General features: G+C 49.2%; 1 protein-coding gene across 2 annotated transcripts in view; it reads right to left on the reverse strand.

Annotated features, from left to right (window-relative positions):
* The window catches only part of PLXNA4 (plexin A4), a 685,503-nt gene that overhangs the window by 30,876 nt on the left and 641,304 nt on the right, over window positions 1-13,323 (reverse strand). For both annotated transcript variants that reach the window (XM_074975729.1, XM_074975721.1), the window contains 2 exons: window positions 9,639-9,808; window positions 5,239-5,451 (listed from right to left, as the gene is read on the reverse strand). In XM_074975729.1, coding sequence (XP_074831830.1) covers window positions 5,239-5,451; window positions 9,639-9,808 — 383 coding nt within the window. The remainder of the gene's footprint in view (window positions 1-5,238; window positions 5,452-9,638; window positions 9,809-13,323) is intronic.

Genomic DNA, 13,323 nt, shown 5'->3' on the forward strand with positions numbered 1-13,323 from the left:
TAGGTGGCAGGTGGGCATTAATTTTAGAGTGATGCATACTAGGATAGAACTCTTGCTTTTGCTCCACCAGGTACCTAGGCACAATCACTTTTAACTCTCACGTTCCTACGTAGGACAGTTCATCTGATTTCAGGTTCCCTCTGGCCAACTCCTTAGCAACTCCGTAACCCTCTGGCTGTGGCTCTTGTCTAGGCATTGAGTCCTGCTCTGCCTTCCTCTGTCAGCTGACAATGACTACTGCATTAATTGAAATACCACCCACATTTCCTGACTATAAAAATAGCAAGGAATTGATTAGGAGTTAGGTGCAAATCAGTCCTATCTTCCAACTTTACCACACCCAACACCCTAGCACCAACACTTGCTGGCTTCTCTGAGATGGAAGCGAAAACTAGCCTCTTTGCAGGTGTGCGTGCATCTCAGAGCCAGGCACTTGTATTTCAGAAAAGACAAGAGGGACAAAATCGATGCTGATATTCACAAAGCACAACCTGCTTTGGGCTTCAGCCAATACAGCAGCAAGGAACCTTGCAGAGTTTTTGTACACCATTAAAAATCACCCCAGCAGCTCCTAGGCCTGTCTCAGATAAAAGCTGGTGATGTTAACTAGCAGCAGGAGCTTTTATGCACCTGATTTATGAATGCGAACTCATCCAGTTGTTCTGGGAAAGCTTCCAGGAAAACGTAACACCTACTGCTGAGGCTCATCCTTCCACAAGATTCAGTTTTAATGAACACAGGGCTGGTATAAGCTCTGCAGCTGGCCGCTTTCTACTTATCCAGAGTAGGACAGCACTGAGAAAGGCTTCTCCACACCCCACTTCCCACCAAAGAGCCATCACCCCACAACCTGAAGGACAGAGACCACCTTTGGGGTGGGAAGGCCAGGGTTCCCTGTAAGCCAAGCACTGGGGACCTGCCAGGAGAGATTCAGATACCACCTAGCTGGTTAACAGAGCACCCACCGCCACCTATAGGGGGCGGCGTGCATTGCTATTGGCGGTGCACATCCATGTGTCTTGGTGCACGGAACAAAACTTGTTCTGTCCATGGATAGAAAAAATTAGAGGGACCCCTGGGAAGGATTTAGGTACAAGAGCTGAAAGACTCATCCAAGCCAATCAGCTGACTGTTTTAAGCGTGACAGGTAGCACCGCCCTCGCAGTGAAGGCCATGAGCTGGGTATCAATGCCAATGGCCCACTATACACAGGCCACCAGGGAGCTACTAGATCACAACATCTTTGGGTCATGAATGACCTGATCACACAATACCCATATAAACACCTCCACAGCTCACTCCCCTTGCCCAGACCAATGTGGTTCCCAAGCTCTTCGCATATCTGAAAATTTGGGCAAAGCACAAAAAATAGGTCACAATTAAGCAAGGTAGCTCCTAAGTGCTTGGTTGGCTGCTAAGAAACTACATTAATAAAAAATGGAAGTGTCTAAACCACTGCTTAAAATAATTGGACAAATCAGTGACCGACAAGAGCTGCCTTAGGAAGGGTTTCATTTAACTCAGACTACAGCATAGAAATATTTCTATGCTCTCCTTTGGCTGTCTATCAGAATGACTCACACTCTCTATTATATCATGTTATACCTACAATAGCAAAGAATTCACGTACCTGTGTGATGTGTGATCAGTTTTAGTAGGGCTGTCAATTAACCCCAGTTAACTCATGCGATCAAGTCAAAAAATGAATCACAATCAAAGAACTTAACTGTGAAGAATCACACCAACAGAATACTAGCTTAACAATGGAACACCAATTGAAATGTGTTCATCTTTTTATTCAAATGAAGATACACATCTCCTAGAACTGGAAGGAACCTTGGGAGGTCATCTAGTCCAGTCCCCTGCCCTCTTGGCAGGACCAAGCACCATATTATTTAATATAAATATGTTGGATATTTTATAAATATTTTGGATGTTTTTCTACATTTCAAATATATCGATTTCCGTTACAACACAGCAAAATCAAGTGAGCATTGCTCATTTTATATTTTAAGTCACCAAATGAGATTAATAGGCACCAGGTTTAAAACAAACAATAGGAAATATTTTTTTCACACAGCGCACAGTTAACCTGTGGAACTCCTTGCCGGAGATTGTTGTGAAGACCAAGGCTATAGCAGAGTTTAAAAAAGAACTAGATAAATTCATGGGGGATAGGTCCATCAAGGGCTATTAGCCAGGACGGGCATGAACGGTGTCCCTGGCCTCTGTTTGCAAGAGGCTGGAAATGGGCAACAGGGAATTGATCACTTAATGATTACCTGTTCTGTTCACTCCTTCTGGGGCAACAGAAGACAGGATATTGGGCTTGATGGACCTATGGTCTGACCCAGTATGGCTGTTCTTACGTTCTTATATGATTATTTTGATTACAAATATTTGCACTGTAAAATGACAAAAGAAATACTCTTTTCCAATTCACTTCCTATATGTACTGAATAGAACAATCTCCTTATCATGAAAGTGCAAGTTACAAATGGAGATCCTTTGTTACATAACTGCACTCACAAAGAAAATCTACAACTTTAGAGTTATAAAGGTGCTCAATCCTACTTCTTGTTCAGCCAGTTGCTAAGTCAAACAAGTTTGTTTGCTTTTATATGATATAATGTGTCCAGCTTCTTATATATAATGTCACCTGACAGTGAGAACAGGTGTTCATATGGCACTTTTGTAGTGGGCATTGCAAGGTATTTATGTGCCAAATATGGTAAACATTCATATGCCCTGTAAGGGAGTAGAAGGAAGACTGGGTATGGCAGGGGTTAAACAGAGCCTGTTTGCCCAATTAGCCCCACCCCAGTTCACCTGCAGGGGGTGTCAGGCCTGCAGGGAGTATAAAAGAGAAGAAGCCAGCCCAGTTCAGGGCTGACCAGCCAAGAGACAGAGCTGCCACCAGGCTGACTATCGGAAGGAGCCTCTGAACCCTTCCACAGGCAGAGAGGGAGAGGAACCCCAGAGAACCAATCCCTTGCGGAGCGGAAGCTAGAGTCTCGAGGTCATGCCCCAAATTAAGACCACAGCCCGTAGGGGTGGGCTGCAGACCTATACCCTGGGCCTCTAGGCTCCACAAGGGACCTAGCCACTAGGTACCCTGCCATCGGGGCAACCACTTACACGCTCCTTCATGCTTTGGTCACTATTCCAGAGGACATGGTTCCCTGCTGGTGATGCTCATTAAAAATAATGTGTTAATTAAATTTCTGACTGAACTTCTCAGGGCAGAACTATATGTCTCCTGCTCTGTATTTTACCAGCATTTGCCATATATTTCTTGTTATGGAAGTCTCAGATGATGACTCAGAACATGTGATACAGACATATACATATTTGTCTCTCTCAGAACTGCAAGGAACCTCAAGAGTTCATCAAGTCCAGTCCCCAGCACTCACGGCAGGACCTATCACCAACCCCCTTTCAAGAACACGTTCACTAGCAATTTGACAAAATGTAAGAAGGACGCAATGTGAGATCTCTAAGGATAACTCCAGCACTTTACCGAAGGTTTAAGCATCAGAGGTGCTTTTCAAAATTGGAGAGGGACAAGGAGTGGTGCATGTTTTCAGAAGTCTTAAAGGAGCAAAGAAAATCGACCTTCAGTTGCTGGCATCTGATTCAGATGATGAAAATGAACATGCACAACTCTGCTCTGCTGTGGACTGTTACCAAACAGAACCCGTCATTGGCATGGATGTATGTCCTCTGGAACGGTGACAGAAGCATGAAGGGACATACGAATCTTTAGTGCATCTGGCTTGTAAATATCTTTCTTCACCAGCTACAACAGAGACATCCAATGCCTGGTCTCACTTTCAGGTGACTTTGTAAACAAGGAGCTGGCAAGCTGAGATCCTGTGATTGTAAACAAACTTGTTGGTTTGAACAACTGGCTGAACAAGAAATAGGACTCAGAAGACTCATACACTCTAAAGTTTTACAGTTTTGTTTTTGAACAGGGCTATTTTGTGTACAATTTTACATTTTTAAGTTCCTTTTCCATGCTAAAGAGATTGTTCGACAATACTTGTGAAATGAAAAATACTATTTCTTTTGTTTTTATAGTGTAGATATTTGTGATAAAATAATATAAAGTGAGCAGTGTACACTTTCTATTCTGTGCTGTAACTGAAATCAATATATTTAGAATCATAGAAAACATTCAAAGTATTTAAATAAATGGCATTCTATTATTGTTTAACAGCACTATGAATTGCATGATTAATTTTTAATTGCTTGATAGCCCTAATTTGTAGACAATATCTATTTATCCACCCATCAGAATAATTGTTCAAAACCATGTACAGTTTTATGTGACCTCCAATGGATCCATGTGCACTGTAGTGCAAGCATTTTCCAAATGTGTATTTCCAAAAATGGTCAGTAAAGCCTAGCAAACACGGAGATATTTCAAAACGAACAATGCATTAAATTCTACCAAGCAAACTCTCATTGAAATCCATGGGAACTTCGCAAGAGTTAGTCCCGCAAGATCTGGCCTCCCATTATTAAGATGAAAAGAAAGGTCTTATTTGATGGGTCACCTTTCCGGCTGAAGAATCACAAAGCACTTCTTGATCTACATAGGACTATGCATGTCCAGCTACTGAAATGGCACTGCCTCTGGTGGGACAGTCTGTAGCTCACTGCAGGCCAGGAAGTACGCATGTGTGGTAGGGATTGGGGTTAGTGTGCTTGAGCAAAACCCTGCTGTCAAAAAATGCCTGGATGCCTTTAATTCCAAAGAAGCCAGTCCCTTCGTTCTACAGTACCCCTCCCATGGAAGTCTATTTGCCTCAGAGGGCAAACAAGGCAGCTTGGCCAGGATATGCCCCCGTGGCTCTAGCATGCACAGCAATTATGAATTCTGTGCTTAGAATGTGGAGCCATCCTTCCTGGATGGGGTGGCTTGACTCAGCCACAATCAGCCACACTCTCCATCCCCACTCCGCACACACCAGGTTCTCCACAAGCGACGTGAAAACAGCTCCCGTGTATTCCTCTAACTCACGTGCCCATCCCTGGGTGTGAGGCATATCGAGATAACTGGCCCAGATGGATCTTTCCATTGGGTCTGAAATCAAACGAAACAGCCAAGCGGTACAGCTTTCTAGTGCAGCTCCATTACCGCTGGCAGCCCATGAGATGCCAGCCTGCAACTTCTGCCCACACTGCGCAGCTAAGGACCATGCAAACACCTCTCCTGAGCACAGGACTCACCTTTCCACCCAGTTCTTGTAGCTGGGGATGTCCTTGGCATACAGCAGCTTGTTGGAAGGGGAGTCTTTGCCCAGACGGTGCTCCGAGGTGGAACAGGAGTCCATGAAGGTCTGAGCCACCACCGAGAGGCAGGCATCTGTGATGCTGTTCTTGTGGATGTCGAATACAAACTGGGGGTTTTTGATCATGTTGACCCAGAAGCGGAGTGGTAAACTGCGGGGAGGAAGGCAGACGGGAAAGAAGATGGTTCAGGGTCAGGGTTTTTCTTTAGGAGGTGCTCTTGCTAGGCTACAGTAATGACAGGATTGGAGTACGTGGCTGGGAGGCAGCGTATCAGGCACTGCAGCTGACACACAATGGCTCAGCTTCATCTCCAACAGGCCTCTACTCAAGAGAACTGCACGGTTGGCTTTGGTCCAGTGACTCTTTAGGTCATTCACTGATGTCCAGATTCTGCCATCCTTACTCACCCTGGGTAGCATCTTACTTGTAAAGAGCCCCAGTGAAATTAACTGGATTTGGCAGAATTGGTCCGATACCCCTGCTCTGGTTCCTATTACAGTCTGTAAAATGGGGATAATGCCTCCCTTGCAGGGGTGCAGGAATGGGACCTGCTACCTAATCCCTCCCACCATCGGTGGCTTGGAGAGATCATATACATGCAAACCTTGGAACTGTTAATGCTCATGTTGTTCATCTCAGCAGCACCCCTGGGAACTACAAGTTGTGGACTACAAACTGGCCTGCTGGGAGAGCTTCCAGTTCCTGCCAGAATGTGCCCTCTGCTCCCAGCAAGGTCTCAGCAAAGAGAGCTGGAAGCAGCATGCAGGCTGCAGGCAGAGGAGCTGGGCTTCTCAACTGTGATCCTGTTTTGTGGGTTTTTTTTACAGAATAAAGCCTCTTCCTGATGGTTTGTCTGAGTGGGTCTGGTCTGAGGCACACACACACACACACACACACACACACACATTAATACACAATACAGAGCACACCAAGGAGCCTCAGGCTTAGTATCCTGCAGTTGTGTAAGAAATCACCAGGCTTCCCCTATGCTGAATAACCTCACACTGGGCTAGTGAGCGGGAGGTTACACTTGTAAGTAGGGAGAAGGTCTGGCTTTTTAGTCTCAGCAATACGTGGCGGGGTGGCAGGGCTATTTAACACTGGAAATAGGGGAGCTGGGACTTAGCTGCACAGCTATAGCTCCGTGCAGCAGCTGATCCTGCACTGGGCTTGTAACCACTCTTACCAGCTTGCACTGCTGGCCCCGCAGCCAGCCCCCTGTCCCAGCACGCTGGTCACGGCACAGCTCTGTGTTGATAGCTAGGAGGCGTGAGATGAAGCCCTGCTATCAGAGCCCTCCCGCTGGATCACATGTCAGGGTTTTGGCAAGTCCAGTGTCAAATGTTTCCAGGGCTGGGGTGTCTATCATGTCCTGGAGACAGATCACTCCACACATTAATGGATCTTCACAACGGTGGGCTTTTCCCAACCGTCAACCTCCCTTTTCCTTTCCTGAATGTTAACCCATTGCTTTGAGGTGTCCTGTTTCCAAACACACCCGGAGCAATTCACCTCTAGCAATGGCATCCACAGACTGCAGATAACAGCAGGCAGTTAGTGTACATTCCTGGCCACCTCACCATCTGATCTGCCCCATGGGCTCCTTGGACCAAAGCAACTTGTGGGCTGAACATCAGGCAGTGGTGCCGACAGCCACTACAGACCCTGGGGGAAGGTGGGAGGCGGGCCTGGCTCTGTGCCCCAGATGGGGCAAGGCCAAGGTCAGAAGGGGCAGGACCAAATGTAGAAGGGGCAGGGCCAAACGTGGAAGGGGTGGGGCATGGGGCTTTCGGCCTTCAGCGCCACCCGCACAGTGGCGCTCCCCGCCCCTACACACACAGCTGCATGTAGCAGTGCTGCTGTGGCAGTACAAAGGTCCTGGAGGTCCGGCGGCATCTGGAGCTCCGGGCCCCTTTGAAACCAGGCCTGGGAGCAATTGCCTCTTTGCCTGCCCCCCATCTGCAGGCCTGACATCAGGAAGTGATGGCTCAGGTGAGACGGCCTCACCAACGGCAGTGACTGAAGCCCAGTTGCTGGAGATATTTGGAACCAGCAGTGAGGAAGTGCTGGGAAGTTAGGTGCCTACATCACACCTGCAGCAGCAGCATAGGGGGAGGCAGGGCTGGGCAAGTTGGTCTGAAAAAACTCTTTTGCATCTCTCATCTCTCTGGGGTTAAACTCCAGCCAGCCACAGGTAGCAGAGAGCCCCGGCTGGGAGCGAGGAGGCCTGCAAAGTGCCTGGGAGTTAATTTAATCTGATTGAGAAGAGATCGTTTCTTCCTCCACCCTTCCCCCGTTAAATAAACCTCCTGCTCATTTAGTCTGAGTGGCGGCAATCAGCCTTAGATTAGCGCCACCGATAATGCTAATAATATGCTAATGTTTCATTAGCAGAAAGCCTCTTTGAGGCATGGGGTTTCTTTTTTTATTGCGTGGTGCTGTGCCGACCTGCCAGTCAGCATGGCTGGTAAAAGGAGAAAACTCATCAGCTGAGAGGCCTGTGGTTCTCCTCTGCTGTGTCTTTTATCGTCCCTCATATTAGCGCAGTAGAAGGTGGGGGCCTCTTCCCAACGGGGCGACTCAGAGGATAAAAGCAGCAGGGATCCTCTCTCGAGATCTCAGCTCTAGTCCAATATGTGCAATAAGAGTGGTGGGGAGGGAAGCGCTGCCTAGTGGTTGGAGCAGAGGCAGGCTGCCAGAAGGCTCTGCTACTCATTCCCGCACTTGGTGCTCATGTGGCCCCTGTTGTCTCATGACCCTGAGTGGCTCTATCCTCACAGCACCCGTGGGGATTACTGTGACCCCCTTTCACAGAGGTAGAGGCACAGAGACGAAGGTTAGGTCTATACCGCCATCACAGGGCATGATCTCAGATGGAGCTGACATGCTGGCTCTCGCTTCCATCCAGCTCCATCACGTGCCAGAGCCACGAAGCTGCAGCGACACAGGACTTGCAGCAATTACATGAGTAATGACTCCCGGCCCTGAGCGATTGCATAGCCTGCCCTGACACTCGATTCAGTCCAGATCAGCAGGGCTGCCCTTAGGGACCCTGCGCAGTTCGATTTCACTGGTGCTCCTGTGCCCGATGGCAGCTGGGGAAGGGTGATTTTTGAGAGCTGGGATTTTATAACCCTCAGCAGCGCACTAATGAAATGTTTTTAAACTAAGTTCTCGCCCAGGGGTGAGCAAAGTCGGGTTAGCACCCTCGGGGAGGGGGCATGACATTTCATAAGGGGGGTGCAGCCTGATCAGCTGCTGGGCCTCAGGCTCATCCAGCTCAATAAAAACGTTGGAATATGTTGTTATTTTTATGCACATGTACAGGTTGAAATGCTCTCATCCGGCACCCTGGGGACCTCACCAGTGCTGGAGGGCAGAATTTCCCGGACGATGGTGGCGGGGTCAATATTGTCTAGCAGCATTACCAACACTTCCACTGCTTACTGGGCTCTTGAAGGCATTTAGGGTAAACTGCAGCTGAATAACAGCACAGAGCACTGACAGCCAGGACGGGCGGCTGGAAACAAACTTTATGGGACCACAGGAAACTTGGCCACACCCCTGATAAGTGGTTGTGTGGCTAATTAAAATCATGCTGGATTACGGAGTTTGCTGGATGAGAGAGTTTCATATTAGAGACGTTCAACTTGTATTCACATTTCTATACCAATTAATAAAGTTTTTACATTCTACAGATTTATTTTCTTACCCGTGCCAAAAGGCTTTCTTTTTTTTCCCCAATAGGCACATAACAGAAATGTGTTCGTTTGCATTACACTAGACAAGTTGAGGAGCCAGGTTAATTGGAGGGATGAAAAGCAGGGCCCGACATAAAAAGTTTGCTAACTCCAATCTTGTCGACTAACACCGTAAATTCAGAAACTGACAGGGTTAGGCAAAGCCTGTTAAATAGCTTCCCTGCCACTGGAATGGCTCTTTCACTGGTTCTGCTAAGAGCTGTGGCAGGCTTTTCCACTTAATAAATCCTCTCTGGGGGACACAGAGCCTCACAACAGGGATAGGACGAGGGGGCGGGCATTAAGACCCAGTGGTGCTCCAAATCTTCAGATGCCCTATGCAGCTGCATGTTCTGTGATGATGCTGCAGCTCTGGTAGGTCTCCTCAAGCCACAATCACACAAAGTAGAGACACACCCACACTGATTTCTCCAGGCAACACTGGAAGCCTGCCGCAGAGCTGGAGATGAACCCCGGTGCCCTGCAGCCCACACCACTGCCTTACCCACCAGACCATCCTTCCTGCACGTCAGAACCCCAGACCCTTTCCCCTCTGCATGGACAAGGATCAGGGCTGCACCGGGGGATCCCACTGACCAGTTGCTCTTCCAGGTGTGCCGCACGTGCGGGTCATGGATGTTGTGCTTGTCTGCCTGCTCATCCAGGAAATCAAACATGTACTTGATGGCCAGGGGCAGGGCACTGCCGCGATGCGCCGTGCTGAAGATCGTCTCGAAGAGGTCGTCCACAAACTTCTGCAACGTGCCCTGGGGTGGGGGGAGAAGGAGAGTGTGAGACTCTGACCTGGGGCTCTGATGTCCTCCCTGTGAGGGTGGTCAGGTGAGATCAGAGGATCAGTACTAGACTGGAGTTCATTGAGTCCAGTCCCCTGCCCTCATGGCAGGACCAAGCACCATCTGGATCATCCATGACAGATGTCGATCTAACCAGCTCTTAGGTATCTCCAGTGATGGAGATTCCACAATCTCCCCAGGCAATTTATTCCAGTGTTTAAGCACCCTAACAGTTAAGAAGTTTTTCCTAATGTCCAACCTAAATCCCCCTTGCTGCAGTTTAAGCCCATTGCTTCTTGTCCTATCCCCAGAGGCCAAGGAGAACATCCTTCCCTCTTTTAGGTACCTGAAAACTGCTATCATGTCCCCTCTCAGTCTTCTCTATTCTGAACTGAACAAGCCCAGTTCTTTCAGTTTCCCCTCACAGCTCATGTTCTCTAGACCTTTGATCATTCTTGATGCTCTTCTCTGGACCCCTTCCAATTTCTCCACATCTTTCTTGAAACACGGTGCCCAGAACTGGACACCATACTCCAACTGAGGCCTAATCAGTGCTGAGTAGAGCAGAAGAATGACTCCCTTTGTCTTGCTCACAACACACCTGTTAATGCACCCCAGAATCATGTTTGCTTTTTTTTTTTTTGCAGTAGCCTCACAGTTGACCCATAGTGTGGTCCACTATGACCCCTAGATCCTTTTCTGCAGTACTCCTTGCTAATCACTTCCCATTAGAGCTTGTCCCTTTGCAGTGGTGGGGAACACTGCGTTGCCTGGGTCGAGTAGACAAAGGGAGGAGTTTGCTCTGCTGAGTGGTTACCTGGGGCCCTCCTATTGGCCCCAAGGTCACAGAACATGGAGGGCTTTGTGAACAGCAATAGGGAAAATCCTGTGCTGCAGAAAGGTTGGGGAGATTTCTGGCTTGGGGTCGAATCTTCCACAGGTGAACTGGTGCTACTCCAGTGAAGTCAGCCTGCTCTGGGGCTGAGGGGAGAGGTGGATGTTTTGCATGCGAGACAGACCAACCTGTGCACTAAGCAACAAGGAACTGATCCTGCTCCCAATGGGATTTTGCCATCCTCTGCACTGGGAGCAGGCCATGCAGCGCACTGGTGTAGCAGTGCTGCCTTCAGTAAGTGCCACTGCAGAGCTTGGTGGGACTCCCCATGCTCTCATAGGACAGAGATCCCAGCTTACCATACTAGGAAACCAGCATGGGGCAGCTAGGGGGATGATCTGAATGTGACAGCTCTGGAGGTCAAGTGGATGGCTCATTTAATACCCCAGCATCTTCTGCAGCCTAAGGGTCTCTCTGGGAGTGAGGAACCCCCTAAAACCACAGCCCAACCTGGCAACAGCAGAGCCCTGGTGGACAAGGCTGGGGTGCAGGCAGAGCCCAGCTGCGACATCCAGGCAGGGAACAGGAGTGGCGACAGAGATCACAGGGGAGGTGCATTGATTGCTGGGGCAGGCAATGCCAGTGGTGATGTGGAAAAGGGTGGGGGTGGGATGACAGAAGTAGCATGGGGGCCTGGGAGCAGAATCGAGGTGCAGGTAGGACACAGTGGATTCCTGGTCTGTATTAGGGAGTTCAGTCAATTGCATAGCTGAAATCGACTTAGATGCAATCGACTTCCCTCCATCCACATAGACACTCTCCCTTCAACCTCCCTCACTCCTCATGATACTGAGGAGAACAGGGGTCGATGGCCAACCCCAGATAGTTCAATTTTGCACGTCCCCATCAGGCACGTGAAATCAAACTCGGGAAGATCCACCGGGTAGTGCACACATACCCGTTGATGCAACGACAAAGCTGGGGCATGCTGAGGAGGTGGAGGCTGATAGCTGAATCTGAGGGCAGTGCAGGTGCAGAGGAAGTCTAAGTATTGGCACAGCAGTCTGGCAAAGACGGCTGTGTATGGGCTTTGCAGCATGGTGAGCTCCAGCCTGTGCCCCCAGCACCCCTCTTTCATCAGAGCTAAGAAACCAGCACCTCCCATCACACCACTTCAATAACAAACCGCTGTGCAAGACCAGCTCCTACACTGAAAAATCTCCTGTCGTGACCACGTTCCTCCTTCCTCTGCAGACACACGACCAGATTCCCCTTCCTAGAAGCGGCGTGCCAGGTTCCGCTAGGGTGGGTAGAGTTTACACAGCACTAAGCAAATGCACAAGAGCTTAATTAACAGCCTGGCATCCCTTGCTGATTCACCGTTTGATTTATTCTGGGAGAAACAAACAGAGAGTCTGATCGCTGGCTGGCGAGAGCTCCTGGAAATGTACTAATCTCTGCAGCACATGCCAGAGCACAGGGAGAGCCCCGAGGGGAAGTCTGACACAGAGGAGCTGCCCTCAGGATCAGTTTCCAGGGGGAATCGCGTCTCTAGACACTTTCCCAGCCAAATGCAAAGAAACCCTCTGAGGCATTAGGCAAAAGATCTCAGTTCTTGCAGGTCAGGGTAAAAGCCATTCTCAGCGTAACTTGGTACTCCCCAGGACAGTCATGTTAGCAGCAGCTGCACACTCTGCTCTCTCCCAGAGGGGAAGATGGAGAGAGAAAACGTCTCTTATAACAAGCAGAGGGGGGAAAAAGAAACAGCTTTTCCTGTTCTCTTTGTTGCTGTGTCCAAATCTGCAGCTGGCTCCCTGATTGGCTCACAAGGGAGGGCAGATGGGACAGGCTGAATCTGGAGTTAAGACTGTGGTCCGCTGGTATCCGAGCTGAATGTCACGTGGCAGCCGGATCTCCAGCCGGTGTAAATCAGCCTTGCTCCAAAGACTGCGGAATGACATCAGCTGAGAATCTCACCCTCTGCAGATGCCCTTTTGTTTTTACGTTGCTGAATTCATCATGGAACCTAGATGCTATGGGAATGGGCACATTCAAAGATGGATGGAGCAACTGCATGCTCTGTACCAGGGCTGCTGATGCAGAGGGGGTGAAAGAGGGCAGGGGCTCCAGGACCTAGTGACTTAAAGGGGTCTTGGGCCCTGGCTGCTCCTAAGCCAGCAGCAGCAAGCAGAGCCCTGGGCTCTTTAAATCACTGTGTGTTGAGGGCAGCACTGATGGCTGGCTGTCCCAAGTCCCACCCCTTCTGTCTGAGACTCCGCCCTTTCCCCAGGGCTGTACCACCTGGGGACTGACCACACAGATGAAACACCAGGTCAGGATGTCACTGTGTAGATGGAGTCCCCTGGCCAGTGAGCAGACACAGACTCTGGGTGTTCATGCGTGTACCCAGCCATGGTGGTACCCAGGAATTCACTCCCACTGCATCTCCACAGGTAGGAGCAATGGTGGACGCTACAGCACAGGAAGGCCACAAGCTGTCTTGGCACTGTCTTGTCTAGCTCTGCTCTGGATCGGGTTAGAGAATGGGATGGATATAAACACTTGAGCACTGTCTACATTGCAGCTTCCACCACTGCTATTGCTGATGGGGCTGCCCCGGGGGAAGTGATATGTCACAGGTTTCTAGATCTGC

This window comes from Carettochelys insculpta, chromosome 1 (assembly GCF_033958435.1).
Source record: "Carettochelys insculpta isolate YL-2023 chromosome 1, ASM3395843v1, whole genome shotgun sequence".
Lineage (NCBI taxonomy): Eukaryota > Metazoa > Chordata > Testudines > Carettochelyidae > Carettochelys > Carettochelys insculpta.